The sequence below is a fragment of the Bos javanicus genome, chromosome 12, assembly GCF_032452875.1.
Source record: "Bos javanicus breed banteng chromosome 12, ARS-OSU_banteng_1.0, whole genome shotgun sequence".
Lineage (NCBI taxonomy): Eukaryota > Metazoa > Chordata > Mammalia > Artiodactyla > Bovidae > Bos > Bos javanicus.
In genome coordinates this window covers 72,193,436-72,220,231 of record NC_083879.1, presented here as the reverse complement: position 1 = coordinate 72,220,231, position 26,796 = coordinate 72,193,436, and the positions used below count along the sequence as shown (strand labels likewise).

Genomic DNA, 26,796 nt, shown 5'->3' with positions numbered 1-26,796 from the left:
CATCAAGGCTGTATATTGTCACCCTGCTTATTTAACTTCTATGCAGAGTACATCATGAGAAATGCTGGGCTGGAAGAAGCACAAGCTGGAATCAAGATTGCCAGGAGAAATATCAATAACCTCAGATATGCAGATGACACCACCCTTATGGCAGAAAGTGAAGAGGAACAAAAAAGTCTTTTGATGAAGGTGAAAGAGGAGGGTGAAAAAGTTGGCTTAAAGCTCAACATTCAGAAAACTAAGATGATGGCATCTGGTCCTATCACTTCATGGCAAATAGATGGGGAAACAGTGGAAACAGTGTCAGACTATCTTTTGTGGCTCCAAAATCACTGCAGATGGCTGCTCGTGATTGCAGCCATGAAATTAAAAGACGCTTACTCCTTGGAAGGAAAGTTATGACCAACGTAGATAGCATATTGAAAAGCAGACACATTACTTTGCCAACAAAGGTCCGTCTAGTCAAGGCTATGGTTTTTCCAGGTTTCATGTATGGATGTGAGAGGTGAACTGTGAAGAAATTTGAGTGCTAAAGAATTGATGTTTTTGAACTGTGGTGTTGAAGAAGACTCTTGAGAGTCCCTTGGACTGCAAGGAGATCCAACCAATCCCTTCTAAAGGAGATCAGTCCTGGGTGTTCTTTGGAAGGAATGATGCTAAAGCTGAAACTCCAGTACTTTGGCCACCTCATGCGAAGAGTTGACTCATTGGAAAAGACTCTGATGCTGGGAGTGATTGGGGGCAGGAGGAGAAGGGGACGACAGAGGATGAGATGGTTGGATGGCATCACTGACTCGATGGACACGGGTCTGAGTGAACTCCAGGACTTGGTGATGGACAGGGAGGCCTGGCGTGCTGGAATTCATGGGGTCGCAAAGAGTCGGACACGACTGAGCGACTGAACTGAACTGAGTTCAACGTTTGTAACTAAGTTCCTTGACTGAGTAAGCCCTCTTCAGTCTTAGTACTAAAGCTTTTAATGTAACTGTTTCTCCTTAATTTAGAATTACTTGCCAATTGTCCCTGAAAGTGGTTGTAAATCAAATCTGATGGGCTGCTATGTCCAAGATAGATCAACCCAAAAGTTGTAAAATGTTTTCTTCCTAATATTCCATCACATATAATGTAATATAAATGATTCCAAAGTGACCAATTAAGGGCTTTGCATTTTTTTCTAAATAATGCTTTTTATTAAGCATTATTTATTTAGCATTATTATTGAGGACTGTGGGAAGACACAGGGCACAGGCACTCCCTGGAGGAGCAGGAGGCAAAGGCAGGACCCACCTTTCACCTTCCTCCTGTGTCCTGCTGCAGAGCTCCCTGGCTCTGGGACAGAGGGACCAGTGTGCACCGACAGACAGGGTGAGAAATGACCCCCACAGAGCCAGCAGAGCTGGACACCAAGTGAGTAAGGGGACGAGCTGGAAAGGCTGATGGGGGCAGATGGCAAAGAAGCCTGTTCTCTGTTTGAGGACCTGGAGCTGCTTCCTGAACATGGGGTGGAGTGGCAGTGGCCTGTGAAGGGCTGGAGCAGGAGGGTGAGCCATGTAGACAGGAGGGTAAGCTGTGTAGACAGGAGGGTGTGCTATATAGATAGCAGTGTGGCAGTCTGATCAGGACAGACCTGAAAAGCTGATGACCAGGAGGTGAGGGTCTGGTGATGTGGTGCTGAAACACCTCGGGATCCATAGCATGGTGAGACAGCATCAGTTCGCCTAAGGCCTCTCACCTTCTTTAGGTGACAGAACCCACTTAATATTCAAGCATAGAGCAGTAAAACTTTAACAACCTGGGATATAGCCTCATGACTGAAGGAAACTCTTAATGTCAAGTAGAAGTGCGATTCATTCATATTTTTTTTCCGATTCATTCATTTTTAATAAAAGCCTCCAGCTTCCACTACTGCTTCTATTCAGCACTTACTATCCTGTGTTGAAACTTTCTAAAGCTTGACTCTGCTGACCTTTCCCCAGGCATCTGTCTTAACAAGCTCCATGTAGAGACAGGTTCCTTAGAGGCAGGAATGAGAGCTGGGCGTCCTGTCTCCCTTATTCTGCCCAGTGTGGTCCTTCCCCTCTCCTGGCTCACTGTCCTCCTTATAAACTGAGAGGTTTTGTGCAGGGACATCTGTAAGGGCATCTAACTCAGTGCACACAGCAGGGTGTTAAGTGTAGCTGGAAGGCCCATTGTCTTTATAGGGTGAACAGCAAGGGAACTAACTCTGGGGGGAGATGTGGCGGCTGTTTCAGCAAAAGCAAGTTCATGAGGCTTTCAAGGAGGCCAATTTAGACTCCATCAAAGGCCTCAGTCAGTATATGTTAAGACATATTATACATAGAAAAGCATCGTAGTTGTTCTGTTTCAGGGATTCTATGGCCAAGCAAGAGCCACTGACACCAAATTCCAGAATCACAAATTGAGAGTCAGGATTTAAGAAAGATTCTAGATAACTAGATTCATGTTCAAGTTAACCCTATATTGTGGGTCTAAGTATTAATTCCACAAGCATCCATGAAGCAACATTAAATGATTGAAGCCATACTCTGATATCAAGTATGGCTCTGATAAGTTATTCCTGAATTCTAGACTTTGCTAAGTATTTTCAGACCTAAAGAATAATAAGCATAAGATAACAAGGCCTTTCCATGGAAGCTCTATGTCAGTACTGAAAACACTGTACCTTCTAATGTGCCTTAAATGATGAGGGAATGATGGAGGAAAAGAACTTGCAGCCAAGTATCAGATTACAGACTTCCACTCTATGATTTAAAAATCGGATAGCATCCTTCTGATTCCTGGGGTGTGGATCTGTCCACAGCATCTGGATCCATCAACTGCAAGTCACAGGGTGGAATCTGCCATCTATCCCTGACTCCCTAAAGCATGGACTCCACTGTGCTCCACACACTGGAAGCACCTGCTGTATTTTTCTGTCCTGACCTCAACATGATGCAAGATTTCTCCACAATGGATCTTCTTTTGAGGGAATAAAGGGAGAGAAGGACAGCAGCACACAATGAGCTGAGTCTCCTGAATCACAAAGGCTTTCCTGAGCTTCCTTCCCTGATCCCTACAGGGCTCTTGGAAAGAAGAAACGATAGAAAACAGGAGCAAACTCACTGTTTGAACAAGTGCCTGCTGACTCCTACATCCACTGCGCTGAGCGGATCGTCCAGGAGGTAGATGTCTGCGTCCTGATACACGGCTCTAGAAAACGTAGAGAGACGTCAGGAGAGGATACTACACACTCCCTGGGTCCCATTTCTGAATTCATGACGGCGTCCAACAACTCCAGGTTCATTCCAGGAGCCCAGGGAAAGGGCCAAGACCCTGCTTCACACAGGCCAACCCGGTGAGCGGGGTCTGCGTGCTCACGTCCACTAGGAGCCATGGAGGAGGAGGGGCGGATGGCAACTGAAACCCCATTTACCTGGCGAGGCTGATCCGGGCTTTCTGCCCTTCATTCAGCGGGGTTCCTCCATCTCCTATCACAGTTTGATCTCTTTCCTTCAAATTCTGCAAATTCTATAAGGAGATAGAAAAAGAAAAAGATTTAAAATGTGTTCTCCTAGCATCCTAACCTTTCAGCAGCTGTTCTCCCCACAAGTGTTTGATCAATGATAATGGGCTTATTTCATAGTGAATAACGATAACCTTAAATATTAAAACAACAAACCTCTCGGGGTTTTCTTTAATCTTTTCTTCATTCTGTAGTTTTTCACAGCATTTATGCATTTGACCATTTTAACAGATATTTACTGAGGACTGACTACATGCTAGACATTGTTCTGGGCACAGTGAATTCAGCCACGAGGAAACAAAGTCCCTACAGTTTCTTTTCATGTTGAGTGCAAGAACTAAGGATGAAAAGGAAAAGGAAGTCGAATGGAGAGTGAAGGAGGGAAGTGAGTCCATACTGGGGTGTGAGGACTCTGCTCAGAGGGGTTGTGAGCAGATCTGGGGAGGGGGGCTCTGGCAGACCTGGAGAGGCTGCTCCTCACAGAGGGAGGGGCGGGTGCAGGGGCCACAGGGAGGTGCCCAAGGGGTTCAGGACAAGGAGGCAGGAGAGCAGAGCTGAGTAAGAATGAGGGGAGTGAGGGCAGAGCCAGAGCAGGAGGAGCCCTGGGGTCACTCCAGTAAAGGAGGAAGGGGAGGACTGACATGGTCTTGGGTTTTTTAAGGAATCACTCCTGTGCTTTGCAGAAAACAGGCAGTAAGTGGGGAAGGGGAAGTATGAATATAAGTAAAGAGGCTACTGGAAAAATCTAGGTGAGAGATTACTGTGGTCAGGACCAGAGAGGGAGCAGTGAGGATGCAGAGATGGCGTCACACTCCAGACACATTTGGAAGGTGTCCGTGTTCCGACCACGCAGACTAGGAAAGCAGTCCATGTTTATAATGGTCACATCATGTACAGAAGAATCGCTGTGCAGCCCGGTCCTGCAGGGCCCCTTCCCACCAGACACTGCCGCATGGACACCCGAGGGTGGGGGAGGCCCCAGAACACTGCCCACATTACTGGTCCAATCAGCCCATGTAGCTACGACAAAGCATTGACCCCCAGGGAAAAAGCTGAATATCAGCCGCTGTCCCATCTCTTCTGTAGAGATGCTCAAATGTGGGGAGAAAGAAGGGCTGAGCTTCACCAGTAAGGCAAAGTCATGAAAGAAACACCTCACCCTGGCCTGGGTCTCTGGAGTCTGATCTGGGCATCAGGGGCTGGAAGTGATTACAGTAAAGAGGAAATGCCTGAGATCTGTTTACTCCACACCCCACCTTATACCTTCATCTATCACCTGCTCTATGATCCAGAGAGATGGTATGGGGAGGGAGGTGGGAGAGGGGCTCAGGATTAGGAACACGTGTACACCGTGGGGGATTCATGTTAATGTACGTCAAAACCAATACAATATTGTAAAGTAATTAGCCTCTAATTAAAATAAATAAATTAAAAAAATTCTTCCTTATACATTTCCTCAACTGAGAGGCAGCACAGCACCAAGGACAAGCAGGGAGTCTAGAGTCATGCAGAAAGGGATCTGAACTTGAGCTGAGATGAGCTGTTTGATCCTCCAAGCCTTAGTTTTACCAACTATAAAATGAGGATGTTAATGCTGAAGACACTGATAAAGAATCAATAACTCATATACCCTCTTACATGTGTGCACACACAGGGGTGAAAGACAGAAAAATGATTTGCATATGGACTCTGAATAAATGGGAGCTACTGTTCTCACTGTTCTATATGCACTTCCCTCTTCTTTTCTTATACAGTCTCAACACCATTTAATACAAATCTAGCTCATTCCTGCTAACTTGACATTATTTCTGAAAACACAATCTCCCATTAATAAGAACCCAGAGAAAGAAAAGAAGCCCATTAAAGGAGCAATTCTGTTTTAACAACATTATTGCAAAATGCTACTCACATGATACAATCTATGATGTTTGAGCTGTGGTTCAAGCAAAATTACTATTTTCTATTTCCTCAGGAAGGAGGTTTTGGAGTCTTAACTCCTCACCTCTGAAAGTCTGTCCTGGGCTCTTTCTCACAGTATAGAAGAATACTCAGATGTCCAGACTGGACTCAACAGACTCAAGGGGAGCCACCCAGGAGAGTAACATACTGTTTAATCAGTATTTACATTGTTCTTCCTTTTTGCCAAATTACATTCCCCTCTCAAGTAAGTTCGGTTTTCATCATTCATTCACTAATTTCATTTAAATCCCAAGCTAGAATTCAATGTTTAATTTTGTCATTTTCTGTGAAATGCAATGCCATTTCTGAAAACAATCTCTCCCCCAAAGAAAAGATGCAGTATTAAGAAGAAATGTTAAAGTATTCTATTTTCTTTAAATAAAAATGCAAGTCAAAACCAAGTGGAGAGGGAAACCTAGGGACTGAAAAGGCCTGAGGAGGCACGAGCCAAGGGTCAGGGGGGAGACCTCATGTGCAGGCTGCCTCCAGTGGCACTGAAGGAGATTCCTCTGTGAGATGACTAAGGACATGTAAACAGAGACTAGCAGGTCGATGACATTCAGGAATCTGGGTTATTTTTCAGGTGAAATAATGTGATTTTTTCCCAAAGGCTTTCCTATCTTTCAGAGAAAACTAATAATACATTTGCAGATGAACTAATCTGAGGTCTAGGATCTTTTCCAGAATAATCCAGGGTGGGGGTGGGGCTGGCAAAGTTGGAGATGCAGACAGACTGGCCACCAACTGTTCCTGGCTGAAGCTGTGGGGGTGGTACATGAGGGTTCATTACACCATGCTCTCTATTTTTTACAAAGTTTTGCAATTGTCCATTAAAAAAAGAAATTAAAAGTGAATGAGGAAATCCCCTGTTCACTGGTGGTCCAGTGGTTGGGACTCTGTGCTCTCACTTGCCAAGGGACCGAATTCAGTCTGTAGTCAAGGGACCGAGTTCAGTCTGTAGTCAGGAAACTAAGATTGTGGAAGGCGTGTGGCACAGCCCTCCATACCAAAAACAATGAATGAAATTTCACAAAATGAAACAACCACACAGCCCCCCACCAAAGTTATTCTGTGAGTGTTGTTATCACATCAGGATTAAAACAGCAACATATGTGCCTGCATATTTACCCAGAAGACCAGCAAATATATTGAGCAACAATCAAAGACTTTTCAAATTAAAAAGAAATTTCAACTAACTTTAGAGTTTAAACCAACATTATCACTATTTGAAATTTGAGTATATGCAGCTCAAAAGTCATTATTCACCTTTTCCAAAGCACACGCCTTTATTACTTCTTTGTATCTGTCTTCTTCATATTTCTTCCCAAATAAAATGTTACTCCTCACAGTTCCTGGAAACACCCAGGGCTGCTGAGAAACATATGCAATCCTCCCGTGGACGTTGACATTTCCCTGGATCAAGGAAAGCTCCCCCAGCAAAGCGCTTAACAGTGATGACTGAAACAGATGGCAACACACAAATGAACAGGCAGCACTCAGGATGGAACATGCCCTGCAGCACAGCCGACCTCACCCTGGTGCTTGATACACAGTAGAACCCTTTCCTTCAGAACAGGATAAAGTACTGCTCTGGTGATTGTGATGAAAATAAAAATAAAAATAAAAATAATACCATTGGTCAAGGTAAACTAAAGGTTGATAAGGAATATGAATAGTATAACAATCTATGCTGCCTGAGTTCCCCCCAAATGAAGTGCTCTACTCAGCAAAGACTAATTAAGAATCTTTAACATCTTTTTCTAGTAGAGCAGCCCCACAGGATGTGTATTTCATATATCTGATGTTTAATGCAGTTGTTCCTACATCCGGGATATCCTTTATTTGACAAATACTTGTTCTTAAAAAGCTATGTATAGGGAACTCCCTGGTGGCCCAGAGGCTGGGACTCTGAGCTCCCAGTGCAGGGGCTGGGGTTCAATTCCTGGTCAGGGAACTAGACCTTACATGCTGGAACTAAGATCTCATGCAGTCAAATAAACAAATATTTTATTTTTTTTAAGTTATGTGTGAATAATATATCCAAAGATGATGAATTAAACTATGAAGTGAGTTGTGTCTGCAGAGCAAAAGTCCATGATAAAGGAAATCATCACCCTTTCATGTACATATCCCACATTTAAGTTTCTGTATGTTGTTGCACAAAACACATGAGACTAAGTCAACGTGCAAATTTCATATTTTTTACAACACATAGGTGTGTTCTGTCTGTGTCTACACATCAGAGTGCTCATTGCCCTGGGCTGAAATAACCTGCCTGTGTATCTGTCTCATCCCAGAACCTGGCTGCTCTGGAGCAGAGGCGTCGAGCCCTGGCTCATGTCTGTACCTTTATCTCCAGCACGTGGCTGCACATTCACTACATGTTCACTGATAGGACCAAGTCAGGTCATGTGGGGAAATGCTCAGAACTCCCTGGAAGAACCTGCACCACCTCCAGACTTCCTAGAGGGGCCACTGTGACAAAAAGAAATCCCCATTGTCTCCATCCATTCTGAACAGCTGTCACATCAATAATTTCCTTCACTGAGATGTTCAGTGCTTGACAAGTGGTTCCCAACTGGGCAATGTGAAGCACCAAGAAGGAAAACACTGTGTGCATTTATTCAGATTTATTTGCCACAAAACCTTTTCACAAAATGAATGCTCCACAGAATACACCTAGAGAAACACTGTTCTAGACACACTGAATTCAAACTGAGTCACACTCAGCTCTGGGCTCCACTCTGAGAATATAACCGGGGCTGTTATCAAGCTGTCAAAACCCATCAGAACGTACCTTTCCTGCGCCTACAGGTCCGACCACAGCTAACAGTTCACCGGGTCTGACAGTAAAGGAAAGGCCTTTTAGGGCTGGGGTTCCTGATTCCTGCAAATGAAAGTTACAAAAATGTACCCATTTCAATAAAGTAACACAAATTACTTCAAATAGTGGGGAAAATACCATAAGAGTCACAGAAATGCTAACATAGCCCACATTTTTCTCATTTTAAGACACTGTGTTCTAGTTCCAGTTTTTTAAGGAATCTCCACACTGTTCTCCATAGTGGCTGTACTAGTTTGCATTCCCACCAACAGTGTAAGAGGGTTCCCTTTTCTCCACACCCGCTCCAGCATTTATTGCTTGTAGACTTTTGGATCACAGCCAATCTGACTGGCGTGAAATGGTACCTCATAGTGGTTTTGATTTGCATTTCTCTGATAATGAATGATGTTGAGCATCTTTTCATGTGTTTGTTATCCATCTGTATGTCTTCTTTGGAGAAATGTCTATTTAGTTATTTGGCCCATTTTTTGACTGGGTCATTTATTTTTCTGGAGTTGAGCTGTAGGAGTTGCTTGTATATTTTTGAGATTAGTTGTTTGTCAGTTGCTTCATTTGCTATTATTTTCTCCCATTCTGAAGTCTGTCTTTTCACCTTTCTTATAGTTTCCTTTGTTGTGCAGAAGCTTTTAAGTTTAATTAGGTCCCATTTGTTTATTTTTGTTTTATTTCCAATATTCTGGGAGGTGGGTCATAGAGGATCCTGCTGTGATGTATGTCGGAAAGTATTTTGCCTATGTTCTCCTCTAGGAGTTTTATAGTTTCTGGTCTTATATTTAGATCTTTAATCCATGACCCAGCAATCCCAATGCTGGGCATACATAGCAAGGAAACCAGAATTGAAAGAGACACGTGTACCCCAATGTTCATCGCAGCACTGTTGATAATAGCCAGGACATGGAAGCAACATAGATGTCCATCAGCAGATGAATGGATAAGAAAGCCATGGTACATATACACAATGGAGTATTACTCAGCCATTAAAAAGAATACATCTGAATCAGTTCTAATGAGGTGGATAAACCTGGAGCCTATTATACAGAGTGAAGTAAGCCAGAAAGAAAAACACCAATACACTATACTAAAGCATATATGTGGAATTTAGAAAGATGGTAACAATAACCCTGTATATGAGACAGCAAAAGAGACACTAATGTATAGAACAGTCTTTTGGACTCTGTGGAAGAGGGAGAGGGTGGGATGATTTGGGATAATGGCATTGAAACATGTATAATATTATATATGAAACTAGTCGCCAGTCCAGGTTCGATGCACGATACTAGATGCTTGGGGCTGGTGCACTGGGATGACCCAGAGGGATGGCATGGGGAGGGAGGAGGGAGGAGGGTTCAGGATGGGGAACACGTGTATATCTGTGGCAGATTCATGTTGGTTGCCTTCTCTGTGATATATGGCAAAACCAATGCAATATTGTAAAGTTAAAAAATAAAATAAAATTAAATTAAAAAAAAAAAAGACATTGTGTTTTACAGGTCTTTTCATCCACTCCTATCTTTTTGGGAGTTGAAACAGCTTTAGTTGCCTTAGGAAGGCTTCTTTTACCAAATTTCAATATGGACTCCAGTGTAGACACCCACAGAATTTAAGGAGTTGAAATGACAAGGAACCTGCTTGAAATGCAAACTGAATGATGTACATAAGCTTATTAAAATAATGTACTTACTAGAGTATTCAGTGTGGGAGGTTTTTACCACTTACCCTTTCATAGCCACTCTGGTATCCTTGCCTGGAAATTCCATGGACAGAGGAACCTGGTAGGCTACAGTCCATGGGTTTACAAAGAGTCTGACACAGCAACTGAACACACACGCAATAATCTTTGGTTTTAACTATCTCATTAATTTCCACAAGATGGCAGCAGAAGAACACAGTGCACCTGGTCCTATACTAATAAACAGTGTAATTTGAAATCCCCAGTAATATCTCCATTTTCATTTGATAAAGAAAAAAATCTCAGTAACACTCAGCAAGAAGAGGAAACTTTACATAATAAAATCACTCTTGGTAAATTAACTCTTGTAAATAATGGTCTAATTTCACGAGAGCTCTAATTTAACACCAATAACACCAACATAAATGGGGAATAAGGAAAATCATGATGTTGTGAGTCAGAGGAATAAAGCCTCAGTTTTATACATGTTATATGCATTACCTGTCCTGGATAAACAGGGAAAATAAAGTACCTATACCTATACTGTAAGGAAAACAAAAACATTTCATGAGGAAGAAGGACAAAGTGCTCATCATGCCAATCACAGGGCGTATTCCTGGGAGACTTGAGGGTATGTATACTTCTTTACATATTCTAAGTGTTAAGAAAATTGTCAGTAACTGTTATGTTTAAAAATACATACACAGTGGTTACATGTAATTAAGTAAAATGCCCCAAAGACTAAAAGCATAGAGTCTGTATAAAAAAGTCTAGATAATCTTCAAAATGAAAGATTTCTCTGTAAACAGCTGAACTGATAATAAGGCAATCATTTACTAAAAAAAATAATTAACTTTCATCACCAAAAAAATGTTTCAGGTTTAGAAAAAATAGAAATCATCCCAAGCATTTTTTCTGCCCACAATGCAGTAAGATTAGATCTCAATTACAGGAGAAAAACTATTAAAAATTCCAACATATGGAGGCTGAACAACACGCTGCTGAATAACCAACAAATCACAGAAGAAATCAAAAAAGAAATAAAAATTTGCATAGAAACGAATGAAAATGAAAACACAACAACCCAAAACCTGTGGGACACGGTAAAAGCAGTCCTAAGGGGAAAGTTCATAGCAATACAGGCACACCTCAAGAAACAAGAAAAAAGTCAAATAAATAACCTAACTCTACACCTAAAGCAACTAGAAAAGGAAGAAATGAAGAACCCCAGGGTTAGTAGAAGGAAATAAATCTTAAAAATTAGAGCAGAAATAAATGCAAAAGAAACAAAAGAGACCATAGCAAAAATCAACAAAACCAAAAGCTGGTTCTTTGAAAGGATAAATAAAATTGACAAACCATTAGCCAGACTCATCAAGAAACAAAGGGAGAAAAATCAAATCAACAAAATTAGAAACGAAAATGGAGAGATCACAACAGACAACACAGAAATACAAAGGATCATAAGAGACTACTATCAACAATTATATGCCAATAAAATGGACAACGTGGAAGAAATGGACAAATTCTTAGAAAAGTACAACTTTCCAAAACTCGACCAGGAAGAAATAGAAAATCTTAACAGACCCATCACAAGCATGGAAATTGAAACTGTAATCAAAAATCTTCCAGCAAACAAAAGCCCAGGTCCAGACGGCTTCACAGTTGAATTCTACCAAAAATTTAGAGAAGAGCTAACACCTATCCTGCTCAAACTCTTCCAGAAAATTGCAGAGGAAGGTAAATTTCCAAACTCATTCTATGAGGCCACCATCAGCCTAATACCAAAACCTGACAAAGATGCCACAAAAAAAGAAAACTACAGGCCAATATCACTGATGAACATACATGCAAAAATCCTTAACAAAATTCTAGCAATCAGAATCCAACAACACATTAAAAAGATCATACACCATGATCAAGTGGGCTTTATCCCAGGGATGCAAGGATTCTTCAATATCTGCAAATCAATCAATGTAATACACCACATTAACAAATTGAAAAATAAAAACCATATGATTATCTCAGTAGATGCAGAGAAAGCCTTTGACAAAATTCAACATCCATTTATGATAAAAACTCTCCAGAAAGCAGGAATAGAAGGAACATACCTCAACATAATAAAAGCTATATATGACAAACCCACAGCAAACATTATCCTCAATGGTGAAAAATTGAAAGCATTTCCTCTAAAGTCAGGAACAAGACAAGGGTGCCCACTTTCACCATTACTATTCAACATAGTTTTGGAAGTTTTGGCCACAGCAATCAGAGCAGAAAAAGAAATAAAAGGAATCCAAATTGGAAAAGAAGAAGTAAAACTCTCACTATTTGCAGATGACATGATCCTCTACATAGAAAACCCTAAAGATTCCACCAGAAAATTACTAGAAATAATCAATGACTATAGTAAAGTTGCAGGATATAAAATCAACACCCAGAAATCCCTTGCATTCCTATACACTAATAATGAGAAAACAGAGAGAGAAATTAAGGAAACAATTCCATTCACCATTGCAACGGAAAGAATAAAATACTTAGGAATATATCTACCTAAAGAAACTAAAGACCTATATATAGAAAACTATAAAACACTGGTGAAAGAAATCAAAGAGGACACTAATAGATGGAGAAATATACCATGTTCATGGATTGGAAGAATCAATATAGTGAAAATGAGTATACTACCCAAAGCAATTTATAGATTCAACGCAATCTCTATCAAGCTACCAACAGTATTCTTCACAGAGCTAGAACAAATAATTTCACAATTTGTATGGAAATACAAAAAACCTCGAATAGCCAAAGCGATTTTGAGAAAGAAGAATGGAACTGGAGCAATCAACCTACCTGACTTCAGGCTCTACTACAAAGCCACAGTTATCAAGACAGTATGGTACTGGCACAAAGACAGAAATATAGATCAATGGAATAAAATAGAAAGCCCAGAGATAAATCCATGCACATATGGACACCTTATCTTTGACAAAGGAGGCAAGAATATACAATGGATTAAAGACAATCTCTTTAACAAGTGGTGCTGGGAAATCTGGTCAACCACTTGTAAAAGAATGAAACTAGACCACTTTCTAACACCATACACAAAAATAAACTCAAACTGGATTAAAGACCTAAACGTAAGGCCAGAAACTATAAAACTCCTAGAGGACAACATAGGCAAAACACTCTCTGACATACATCACAGCAGGATCCTCTATGACCCACCTCCCAGAATATTGGAAACAAAAGCAAAAATAAACAAATGGGACCTAATTAACCTTAAAAGTTTCTGCACATCAAAGGAAACTATTAGCAAGGTGAAAAGACAGCCTTCAGAATGGGAGAAAATAATAGCAAATGAAGCAACTGACAAACAAGTAATCTCAAAAATATACAAGCAACTCCTACAGCTCAACTCCAGAAAAATAAATGACCCAATCAAAAAATGGGCCAAAGAACTAAATAGACATTTCTCCAAAGAAGACATACAGATGGCTAACAAACACATGAAAAGATGCTCAACATCACTCATTATCAGAGAAATGCAAATCAAAACCACTATGAGGTACCATTTCACACCAGTCAGAATGGCTGCGATCCAAAAGTCTACAAATAATAAATGCTGGAGCGGGTGTGGAGAAAAGGGAACCCTCTTACACTGTTGGTGGGAATGCAAACTAGTACAGCCACTATGGAGAACAGTGTGGAGATTCCTTAAAAAACTGGAAATAGAACTGCCTTATGATCCAGCAATCCCACTGCTGGGCATACACACTGAGGAAACCAGAAGGGAAAGAGACACATGTACCCCAATGTTCATCGCAGCACTGTTTATAATAGCCAGGACATGGAAGCAACCTAGATGTCCATCAGCAGATGAATGGATAAGAAAGCTTTTGTACATATACACAATGGAGTATTACTCAGCCATTAAAAAGAATACATTTGAATCAGTTCTAATGAGGTGGATGAAACTGGGGCCTATTATACAGAGTGAAGTAAGCCGGAAGGAAAAACATAAATACAGTATACTAACGCATATATATGGAATTTAGAAAGATGGTAACAATAACCAGGTGTACGAGACAGCAAAGGAGACACTGATGTATAGAACAGTCTTATGGACTCTGTGGGAGAGGGAGAGGGTGGGAAGATTTGGGAGAGTGACATTGAAACATGTAGAATATCATGTAAGAAACGAGTTGCCAGTCCAGGTTCGATGCGCGATACTGGATGCTTGGGGCTGGTGCACTGGGACGACCCAGAGGGATGGTGTGGGGAGGGAGGAGGGAGGAGGGTTCAGGATGGGGAACACATGTATGCCTGTGGCGGATTCATTTTGATATTTAGCAAAACTAATACAATTATGTAAAGTTTAAAAATAAAATAAAATTAAAAAAAAAAAAAAGAAAAATCAGTAAGAAGCTAGATTTTAATATACAAGAAGCATTTGTTTAAACTTCACGCCTTTCTTCGCGTTGACACTTAGGGTCCTATTTTACTACTTTTCACTCAGGTGTGACAACAAAACAATGAACCACATACAATCATCATCCCTGTCCCCTCCCCTCATAGTTTGTCAGGACAGGACATTGAGTTCCCTCCCTGTTCAGGCTTCGGGCAGGCACTACTCTGCCATGACCAGAAGGGGGCAGCACTTGACAGCTCAGAGGCACTGGGTCCCCTCCCATTATGGTTACCCAGGATCAGGGGACACTGACTCAACAAGGATCATCAGCTGAGCCCTAACTCTGTGCAGACACAGTTGGAAACCCCTGTTCCATGAAATCTGGAGGCTCACACAGGACCATTTATTTTAGAGCTTAAAAACAGACCAAGTCCCACCATTTCATGAATGAGAACTGGGTCCCTGAGACCTCCCCCCACCTGCCCACCTGGCTGTCTAGGGGAGCAGGTTACAGAATCTCCTGCCTCCCAACCCAGCAGGGGCTTCATTCAGACTCAGCTTCTCTCAAAAACCCCAACGTCTGTGCCCCTCTCCCTCCTGAGGGCTCCCTATGACCTAACCCATGACCTAACCTACCCTCCTGTGGTGTGGGTTCAGTTTTCCTGACTCACCCACACTGACACAGGACGGTGTGCACAGAGGACCATGGAACCAGGTTGCAGGCGAGCATTTCAATTGTCAATAAAGGGGCTGCACTGGGGGTGCAATACTTGAGAGCAAATTCTTCTGTTTTCCCTGTTTGCCTGAACATTATAAATAAACCAAGTGTTGGAACATTGCCAGTTCTCCATGTCAGCTTCCATACAGTGAAAGCTTTGAACGGAATCACTGGAGCTCACGATGTCCACTTGCTGTCTCCTCCTGTCCCTGGCTGCCACCAAAGTAGCCAGAAGCTTCCAGAAGATTAGGATGGGGGAGCTCCAACTCTACCCCACAGACAAGATCCAGATCACAGCCTCACTCCGTGTGTAGTAAGATGGTCTGTGAAGATCAGTATACAGAAAATGTACATGATTCCCCACAGGCTGTTGTTTCTAACAACTGGTTGTGTATTTGTTAGTTAGCCCACATCATACCGCAGCATTTTGTATGCCCAATCCTGTAAATTCTAACATTACCAGTGTACATAATTTAAGTTCAAGATATGCTAATACTCTAAAGCTCTGTTGAAAATGAGAGAGAGAACAACCTGTAAGATGTCTTAGCTGATTTTATAATCTCCAGTAGTTTCAAACCTTATTCCTGATTTTGAGAAGTTTTATAACATACTTTCAGTGTATGAGTAAGTCACATTTTACACCATGTGTAAAACCTCAAAATTTTCTTATAAATCTATGTCACAGTTGTTTTATTAGCAGTCATGATCCTGAGGTGGAGGACTTGTTACCTTATCCCAAAAAGCAGTTAAATCTTGCACATCCACAATTGTTTCACCATCTGATGGCAGCAGCTGATGGTCATGCAGTGGTATCTCTTCAAGTAACAGAAAGTCCTACAGAGAAAGGAAAAACAGACAGTTTAGTTTGCAGGATGAAAGCACAAACAAACATAACTGCTTTCCTGGAATTGATAACAAACTTCATATAGCCTACATATCATTTTTCCAACTGTACTTAAAGTGTTGGTTCACATCAGAACACACTAAATAATATATAGAATAAAATATACAGTGCATCAGATATACAGCAACATAGTGAATACAGGATACATAGAGTATTTTATATATATAGGTTTGTGTGTGTATATAATACACACATATTATATATGTGTGTGTGTGTGTGTGTGTGTAGGGTGTGTGTGTGTATGTTTGTGTGTATATATAATATGAAGAGTTTCAGGCCATGAGGAAAGTTGTAAGTTTCTCAGTAAGTGGACTAGTTTCTCCTCAAGGAGAAAGTCTGGCTCCAAACTCCAGCACATTTAGAACCTGCAGCCAGAGGGAACTCTGAGATGATAAAAAATCTTAAAGTTACCTGTAGGGACTTACATAGTCCCCTGATCAGGCCTCTAGCACTCCATACTCTGGAGGCTCAAACATTTTTGGTTCCTTAAATGCATGAATGCCCTTCTCATGCACTAAAAGCCTTTATCACATCACCTTCCCCAGGAAAATGGGAAGCATCAGCCTCCCACCTCCCCCAGCCCTACACACGGAATTCTCCAGGTAATTTCCTCAGCCTTCCCAGGAAACACGACCTCCAAAATTACACCAGTGATTCTGCCAAAGCACTTCATGGCACCTCAGACTTTTCCTTCCAAGGACTAATGACAGACAAATGTGCCTCCACTATGAGTTTCACTATTTGATTCTATTTTAACCCCTCACTCAGAGAAGGCAATGGCAACCCACTCCAGTACTCTTGCCTGGAAAATCCCATGGACGGAGGGGCCTGGTGGGCTGCAGTCCATGGGGTCGCTAGGAGTCGGACACGACTGAGCGACTGAGCGATTTCACTTTTCACTTTCATGCATTGGAGAAGGAAACGGCAACCCACTCCAGTGTTCTTGCCTGGAGAATCCCAGGGACGGGGAGCCTGGTGGGCTGCCGTCTATGGGGTCGCACAGAGTCGGACACAACTGAAGTGACTTAGCGGCAGCAGTAGCAGTAACCCCTCACTTGATAAAATATACATTCCAAGGAGGAAGGACTTCTCTGCATGTGCTTACCTGCCACTGAACATACTCATCTAGCCTGCTCCAGACTTCAGGTAGGTAGTATTCCATTATTTTGTGAAGTGATGAAATAGGTGGATAAATTTCAAATTTACTCCCCCGCACCCCACCAAAAGTCTAGCATAAATTAAGACAGGGTTTTCCTCTCAAATTATTTTAATCTCAACAACATCCTGTCGTATTTTATATTTGCTAAAATACCTGATGACTTTGTGTGTTTCTGTCTACAACTAGGGCAATATTTCCCAGGTTTGGCTGATTTTCAGATGCATGGCACATTGACTAAAGACACAGATACTTTGGGCCCTAGCAAAAACCTAGTGAATCAGAAACACCAAGGTGTGATTTTTTTAAAAGGCATTCAAGGGATTCTGATGAGCTAGAGAAATAAAAATTTCTTAAGCATTGCAGAAATTATATGAGCTGAATAAGAGTCTAATATGTAAAAGAAAAAAAATAGTTCAACAATTATTTCTACTCACCTTGGAACAATGTGTCATACTAACACCAACCTTCTCACCATGCTTATTCTTGGCCATTGGTCCCGCCTTTACTGAAAACAACTATTGCCTAAAAGATCTCTAAATTCCTAGACCATCATCCCGCCAGAAAATGTATGAACATGAGAAAATCTAGGTTTCTTGCTCAAATCAATGATGTTTAATCAGAACACAAAGCATCCTGACAAAGCCCCAGGAAAATTTAAAGTTCTCAGTAGGTTATAATTTTAATGTTACCACACACATTTACATGGAAAGTAATTTTAAGCCTCAGACACTGTTCAGGTACATTTTGGTGGAAAATAAATAAAAAATCCTGCTCAAATATTTTTGAGCACAATACTCCGAAAAACTCTGTAGGTCCCCTTTCATGCATCTCCTTTAAGTGCGTCACATAATTGATTTGAGAATCAGAGTTACCACTGTCTCCACTACAACCATTCTTAATAGTTAGGCATCTGCAGGAGCCTAGACATGATGGAGCTGGAAGGTACTTCAGTTGCACATTTTCTGAGCATTGGCTATTTGTGAGGAGTACAAAGATGAACAAGGCACTGTAGCTGCCTTTTAGATAAGTCTGGAGTTCAGGGAAGGAAAGAAATCCACAAACACGTGGCTTAGTCAGCTCAAAGTTACATCCAGGAGCTCAAAGAAAGAGATGTAGGGTCACAGATGATGAAAGCCACACTTAATGAGAGATTCCACATGCCAGAATATACTAACAAGGCGATGCAAGAAACCAGGCTTTGGGCAGAATCCTAGTTCTGTCACTTATGAGAGATGAAAAGACGGGTGAACTATTTCATCTGTTATAGGACCTGTTTCCTTACCTGTAAAATGGGGACACTTATGCTTATCCCATTCAATTGCTATCAGGATTCTATTTCTGTTGTCATTTTATTACAGTAAATTAAAGGTACATCATTGGTAACAACAGAAACAACACTGTATAGGAGATAATCCAAAATATATTCATCTTTCTTACCTGAAATTTTATGTCTATTGATCAGTAACTCCCTATTTCCCCTTTAGCTTTGATTTTGATTCTATGAATTTGATTATTTTTGATACCTCTTACAAGCAGAATCATACAGCATGTGTCCTCACATGACTAGCTTATGTCACTCATCATGTCTTCAGGTTTCACCCATGTTGTTGCTATTGCAGAGTTTCCTTTTTTCCTAACACTGAATAACATTCTGCTTTATGTACACACTCACTTTATACTCATTCACCCACCAGTGAACATTCAGGTAGTTTCCACATCTTGGTTATTATGAGTAGCATTGCAATGAACATGGGAGTACAGATATATTTTGAAAAGATATCTCTTATTTCATTTTATTTGGGAAAATACCTAGAACTGGAATTGTTGGATCATATGGTAGTTCTTCAGAGAAAGCAGTGGAACCCCACTCCAGTACTCTTAACTGGAAAATCCATGGACAGAGGAACCTGGTAGGCTGCAGTCCATGGGGTCGCAAAGAGACGACTGAGTGACTTCATTTTCACTTTTTACTTTCACGCATTGGAGAAGGAAATGGCAACTCACTCCAGCGTTCTTGCCTGGAGAATCCCAGGGACGGGGAAGCCTGGTGGGCTGCCGTCTATGGAGTCTCACAGAGTTGGACATGACTGACGCGAATTAGCAGCAGCAGCATGGTAGTTCTTTGGGCTTCCCAGGTGGCTCTAGTGGTAAAGAACACGTCTGCCAATGAAGGAGACAAAAGAGAAGCAGGTTCCATAGGTCTTAATAATCTGGATAACTGCAATGGTGTGATCACTCACCTAGAGCCAAACATTCTATAGTGTGAAGTCAAGTTAGCCTTGGAAGCATTACTATGAACAAAGCTAGAGGAGGTGATGAGATTCCAACTGAGTCACTTCAAATCCTAAAAGATGATGCTGTTAAAGTGCTGCACTCAATATGCCATCAAATTTGGAAAACTCAGCAGTGGCCACAGGACTAGGAAAGGTCAGTTTTCATTCTGATCCCAAAGAAGTGAAAGTTGCTCAGTCAAGTCTGACTTTCTCTAGAATACTAGAGTGGGTAGCCTTTCCCTTCTTTAAGGGATCTTTCCAACCAAGGGATCAAACCCAGGTCTCCTGCATTGCAGGCGGATTCTTTACCAGCTGAGCCACCAGGGAAGCCCAATCCCAAAGAAAGGCAAGGTCAAAGAATGTTCAAACTATTGCATAATTGTGCTCATTCCACATGCTAGCAAAGTAATGTTCAAAATCCTTCAAGCTTCAGCAGTATGTGAACTGAGAAATTCCAGATGTACAAACTGGATTTAGAAAAGGTAGAGGAACCAGAGGTAAACTGCCAATATCCGTTGGATCATAGAAAGAGCAAGAGAATTCCAGAAAAACATCGACTTCTGCTTCACTGACTATTCTAAAGCCTTTGACTGTGTGGATCACAGTTTTTCAACAAACTGTGAAAAATTCTTAAAGAAATAGGACCAGACCACCTTACCTGCCTCCTAAGAAACCTATAAGCAGGTCAAGAAGCAACAGTTAAAACCAGACATGGAACAACGAACTGGTTCAAAATTTGGAAAGGAGTGCATCAAGGCTGTATATTGTCACCTTGCTTATTTAAATTATATGCAGAGCACATTATGTGAAATGCTGGGCTGGATGAAGAATAACCTGGAATCAAGATTGCCAGGAGAAATATCAATAACCTCAGATATGCAGATGACATCACCCTAATAACGGAAAGTGAAGAGAAACTAAAGAGCTTCTGGATGAAAGTGAAAGAGGAGAGTGAAAAAGTTGGCTTAAAACTCAACATTCATTGTCGGGGAGTGTTTAACTACATGCTGTTTCTCACAAATCCTCTGTTCCTTATCAGCTTCTGCCAGAGGCCAGTAAAACTGCATGCAGCTCTCAGGACAGAGGTCATTGTGTGAGACAGGCTTGGGTCTCCTTTAGTAAACATTCTCTTTACAACAAAACTGCTTAGTCTTGCCCCCCTTTTCCTTGAGATATGGGTTGTCTCTTGACCTTGTGACCATTATTATCCCTTGTTCCCTTGGTAACAGTTACTGTACATTTGGTTTTCTGATCTTTATCATTGTTGAAAGAAATTTCTTGTACTACAGCCTATTTATGCTCACATAAAAATCATTAAGGCACCTTTGCTCCATAAGAGTTTGGGTCCCCGTGTCTGTCTTTCTTTCTTTCTTTTCTCTCTCTGTCTCTCTCTCTCCTTCCCTTTGGCTCTCTCTTTCACTTTCTTATCATTGATCTGGACCGCCAGGTCCTGGTCCATTAAAGGACCCCAACAATTCAGGAAACTAAGATCATGTCATTCAGTCCCATCACTTCATGGCAAATAGATGGGGAAACATGCAAACAGTGAGAGGCTTTACTTTTGGGGCTCCAAAATCACTGCAGATATGAAATTAAAAGACGCTTGCTTCTTGGAAGAAAAGTTATGACCAACCTAAACAGCTTATTAAAAAGCAGAGGCATCACTTTGCTGACAAAGGTTCATATAGTCAAAGCTATGGTTTTTCCAGTAGTCATGTACAGATGAGGGTTGGACCATGAAGAAGGCTGAGCACCGAAGAACTGATGCTTTTGAACTGTGGTGCTGGAGAAGACTCTTGATAATCCCTTGGACAGCAAAGAGATCAAACCAGTCAATCCTAAAGGAAATCTACCCTTTGAATTGAATGAATATTCAATATTCATGAATATTCAGCATTCATTCAATTTCATGAATATTCAATATTCATTCAATTTCGTGAATATTCAATGTTCATTGGAAGGATTGATGCTGAACCTAAAGCTCCAATACTTTGGCCACCTGATACAAAGAGCTGACTCACTGGAAAAGACCCTGATGCTGGGAAAGATTGAGGGCAGGAGGAGAAGGGGGCAACAGAGGATGAGATGGTTGGATGGCATCATCGACTCAGTGGACATGAATTTGAGCCTATTTTGGGAGTATGATAAACTCAGGCGACCAGAACTGAACCCACATGATTGATATGTTTTATGGGTAATAGTTTTTTATAGTAGAGAAAACTAATGACAAAAAAATAGTAGAGAAAACTAATGACAAAAAAATCGGCTTTGATGACAAGACCCAAAAATAAAATATAATCACACCCAGAGTGATCTAACTTCACTAAAGAGCTATTACCAGCCCATCCATCACTGTAAGAAAGTAAGAACAAAACAAATTAGATTTTTTTGTAAAGCCCAGACACTCAAACTCATGCCCGGCCAGGTCACAGTGCCAATTTATCCTCATTTTAGACCTACTCATACAGACATGAATAATTGAGCACCTACTGTGTGCCAAGCCTTTGTCTTGATGATGTAAATTATTTGCCCTTGGAAATTTACAGACTCTTAGGAAAAGGAGACAGTGGGTATGATAAGAATCACAAATTAGAAAGGAAGAGGGAAGCTTGAGATGGATTAAGCAGAAAGGGAAAAGAGAACACGGATGAAAAGGCAGATCCAAAAGGCAAGCTCAGCAATCAAGAAGAAGAGCATCTATGGAAGAAATAACACATTTTTAAACACAGAGAACTGAGTGAATCTGTGGCTACTCTTCTTGCCCAGGGAACAAGGACCTCTCAGCAATCTCCTCCCCTCCCGGCTCAGAAAGGAATCCTGTTCACACCCGGAATGTACAGTCACTACCTTGTCATTCCAGTCAGTGTAGGAGATGGAATCTGTTTGCTGCTCCTGCTTTTAGATATTTTAATCACCCTGCAGTCATCACTACACATCAAGAGCCTGTGCCTCTGCTACTGCCGCCTATAAACCAGCAGGGATCTTATGATATTTGTTATGCACTCTATATAAGAAGTCGGAGAAGGCAATGGCAACCCACTCCAATACTCTTGCCTAGAAAATCCCATGGACAGAGGAGCCTGGTAGGCTGCAGTCTGTGGGGTCGCTAAGAGTCGGACATGACTGAGCGACTTCACTTTCACTTTTCTGCATTGGAGAAGGAAATGGCAACCCACTCCAGTGTTCTTGCCTGGAGAATCCCAGGGACGGGGGAGCCTTTCGTGGGCTGCCGTCTATGGGGTGGCACAGAGTTGGACACAACTGAAGTGACTTAGCAGCAGCTTAGCAGCTATATAAGAAGAGAGGGGAGTATGTATGACATTTTGGAAAGACTGCCAGCTTTGGCAATGAGACTTAAATGTCACCAAACTGGCACACAGTGACACCAAATAAGACATTGTTCATAAAGTTCACCTACAACTAAAAAAAATTGCTTTTCATCAAACCTTGATTCTGTTGATGCTGACAACGGCCTCTGACACCTTCTCGATAGCCATGGGGAAATAGAGGGTGCCTGTAAACCTCACAGTCTCGAACAGCATCACCACCAGAAACACTTGGCTGACTGTGATCCGGTTGTTAAGGACCACGGCAATGATGAAGGTGATAAAAATCATGATTTTGCTGGCAGCAAAAAAAATTGCCAAATTCATTCCTCTAAGGTAGGAACTTCTCAGAATCTTGGAAATTTCATCCCTGGAAAAGAGTAGGAAACAGGTTTTAAAAGGAACACCAACATCAACCCATGAATTCAGTACCCTGTGTGAGTGGCCCTTTTCTAGGCAGTGGACACAGATTAAGATAAACCATCCCTCACATCACAGAGACACTACACAGTGCGCACCCGGGGGTCTGCCCTGACACCAGGACCACACACTGCATTGCCACTTCACTCTTCCAACTAAAAGCGTCCTTCATGTCACACTTTTAAACATTTTGAGTCAATCAGATTGGATTTGAATATTCAGTCAACAAGCATTTGAAATCACAAGTCGTGTGCCAGGTACCTTGAGAATGTCTAAGACAAAGCCTATCCCTGCAGGAGCTCATGAACTTGTTGGGGGACAGAATAAGCAACCCCCAAATTGTGAGACACCAAGACATTAGACAGGCAGCCAGCACAGCCCCCGTGGGAGTACAGAGCAGAGGCGTGTACCCCAGAGCAGTGGAGTCAGGGCAAGTCACAGACACATGGAACCTGAGACGACATGCAGTTAGTCAGGGCTGGCGGAGGCCAGAGAAGAGGGAGGATGAGAGTGTATCCCCAGCAGAGGGAGGGGCGCCCACAAAGGTGCAAAGTGAGAGGTGACAGGGAGCACCCAGAGAATTCTAAGCACCCTGGGCTTGAGTATAAACAGTCATCAGATATTTAACTGAAAGATGAAAGAAATTCTACAAATATAAACCAGAGCAAAACCCCAGCATTTTCAAGGAATACTACTCAACAATAAAAGGAACCAGCTACTTATACATGAGACAACTTGGATGAGTCTCTAGGGAATTCTTCTTAGTGAATAAGGTCAATCAAAAATGGTAACATACTGTATGGTATTATTTAGATAACATTCTTTAAAAATGACAAAATTATAGAAATAGAGACCAGACTAGAGATTGACACGGGTTAAGGATGTGGTAGGGACAGAAGGGAAGTAGGTGTGCTATAGAAGGGCAACATGTTTAATCCTGGTCCTGATGAAAACATTTTGTATCTTCCCTGTATAGTTGTCAACATCCTGTTGCAATATTGCACTACAGTGTTTCCAGAAATTACCACTGAGGGAAACTGAGCAGTGGATACATGGGAGGTCCGTACTATAAGCAACTGCATGTGAATCTATGATTATCTAAAAACAAAAACAATTACAATGAAAAAAAAAACTGATATTTCCATGGCTGTTTGGAATGAAAAATACTGATTCGTAAAGTTGGGCCTGACACAGTTATACCCAGCCTTTATAATCTCCCCTTTGTATTACATTAACATAAATTACAGCTTTAGTTTAAATATCATTTCAAATACTAAAATTTTATAATTATTGCTTATTTGGGATTTGCACTATTAAGAAATATTATGAATTTTATTTCTGTATAAGAAGCATATATATGTGTGTGTGTGTATATATATATATATATATATTTTTTTTTTTCCTTTAATAACATAGTAAATGAGAAAATTCCCTGGTGGTTAGGACTCTGCACTTTCATTGACTAGGGCCTTGAGTTCAATCCCTGGAACTAAGATTTCACAAGCCATCTGGTGTAGCTATATATACATATATATACATATATATATATATATATATATATATATATATATATATGGTAAATGGGAGAGCAGATTAAAATTATGTTCCCACTATTCTACTTAACCCCACTGCCACATATGGGAGTGGGGTATAGTTAAGTTTACATTAATGTGAAAACTTGGTAAGACTCCTAAATTCATTCAGTAAAAACAGGAAATAAAAAGTACAAAATGTGACTTGATATATATAAAAACTTACCTTCTCAATGTGGTAATAAGCTCTACAAATGACTTTTCCCAAGCATACATTTTTATTGTTCTGATGCCAGTTATGACTTCACTCATGGTCTTGATCCTGTCGTCTGTGAGAGCTGCGGTCTTACTCCTGAGGGGACAGACATGAGAGATGAGCCTTAGTGACCACAGCCCAGCTTTCCATAGCAGCAGCAGGGGGCACAAGCAGAGAACAGGGATCAAATGATTCCCTATAGCTCTTTTGAGCTGAAAACACAGACCAATGTACAAATGGAGAAATGAAAAAAAAAAAAAAAGATTTCAATTAGAAATTAAAACCTTCAGCCAAATTCAACATATACTTGGAAAACTTGTAGTAATGTATAATAAAGTCCTGAAATGAAACAGATACAGACTGTCTGCTCAAGGAGGTCACAGCTGGGCAGAGAAGGCAGAAAAGACCTTGACTCTAACAGGAAGACAGTGTCTGTGCTGTAATAAAATAGGATTAAAGTGCTAGGGGCAGATAAGATGGAACTGTTAATTCCACTGGGAAAGGAGAACAAGAAAAGCTTCAGGGACCCAGTAGCATTAGAACAGGCTTCAAAGGATAAGGAACATCTCTCCACAGCAAAGAGAGCAAAGGAAATTCCAAGCATAGAAAAATACACATACAGACACCAACAAACAACCCTCAATATACTTCAAACAACATAACATCTCCATCACCTGGCTACCTAAAAATGACCCATCTCCAACTCTCTGTGACCTGCTTCAGGTGTAACTCATTATCGTTTGGCTCTTCATCACCAGCCACTTATCTATTACATATACCGCTGGGACTATGGGGCTTTATAAGGACATAATTAAGATTGATCTTGCCCTTGGGGCACTGATAATTAAAAACACTGAATTATAAACAAGAAAAAAATATACATACCTGAAAATGGCTCTAACACAAACATAACAAAAATAATGTAGCTAGAAAAGGGCCTGTATATTATATAAAAGTATTAGTACTTTTAATAATGTTTAAATAACTTTAACATCAGTGAATTCTGCTTAAAGACACTATTTATTTGGTCACAATGTTGGGAAAAGTCAGCAATGTTGTCACTTTTCCCCTTAAAGGTCAGCCTTCAGCTTGAGGCTGGAGCTTCCACTGGCTAGGTCTGAAGCATCTACAACACATGCAACAAAGAGACAAAAGAAGGCACTTCTTGTTTTTTGAACAAAAGCATCAAGCAGACTGCAGATGCTACCAATTAAATACACATCACCAATTTTTGAAATCAGTGTTTCTCTTACCGGAGTGATGAAAATAATTTCCCAAAGCAGCTTTGCAAAACCAGAAGAATGATGAGAATCGCCATCCCAGCAAGACATGATATTCCTATTTCCATATAGAGCAGGGCGGTCACTGCAATAGCCTGTAGCGGCCCCACCCACAGGTAGTGCAAGAACGTTGTTACCTTAAAAGAGAAGGACAAAGCCTTCTTAAGATGGTATGAAAACAAAACCAGTAAGGACCCATTATAGAAAAAATATGCTTGGAAACAATAGACAGGAACCTAAACGGGAATGATCTCAGTGGGTTTTAAACCTGCTGAAGCAGAAACTCAAGCATCTACCCCAGATGATGCTGTTCTGGGGCAGCACAGGGCTGGCTTCAGGGACATCCAGGGAGAACCAGAGCAGCAGCACTGAAGGAAAATGTTGATTTTGTCTACACCACATATGAGCTCAGGGCTTCCCCAAACTCTCTGTCCCAAAATTCAGCCCCCATCTCTCCCTAGCATCCTAGGAAAGCCTATTTTATGGTACCTACCACATTCTCCAGTAACTACTTGTGTATTTAC

General features: G+C 41.1%; 1 protein-coding gene across 2 annotated transcripts in view; it reads right to left on the bottom strand.

Annotated features, from left to right (window-relative positions):
• The window catches only part of LOC133258050 (ATP-binding cassette sub-family C member 4-like), a 334,436-nt gene that overhangs the window by 78,790 nt on the left and 228,850 nt on the right, over positions 1–26,796 (bottom strand). Inside the window, exons 6-13 of one of the 2 annotated variants that reach the window (XM_061434385.1) lie at positions 26,246–26,409; positions 24,963–25,088; positions 22,905–23,154; positions 15,852–15,956; positions 8,280–8,369; positions 6,749–6,940; positions 3,434–3,528; positions 3,124–3,210 (exon numbers count right to left, since the gene is read on the bottom strand). The exons of the other annotated variant lie outside the window; for it this stretch is intronic. Of the exons in view, the coding sequence (XP_061290369.1) occupies positions 3,124–3,210; positions 3,434–3,528; positions 6,749–6,940; positions 8,280–8,369; positions 15,852–15,956; positions 22,905–23,154; positions 24,963–25,088; positions 26,246–26,409 (1,109 nt within the window). The remainder of the gene's footprint in view (positions 1–3,123; positions 3,211–3,433; positions 3,529–6,748; positions 6,941–8,279; positions 8,370–15,851; positions 15,957–22,904; positions 23,155–24,962; positions 25,089–26,245; positions 26,410–26,796) is intronic. 2 annotated transcript variants of the gene reach the window in all.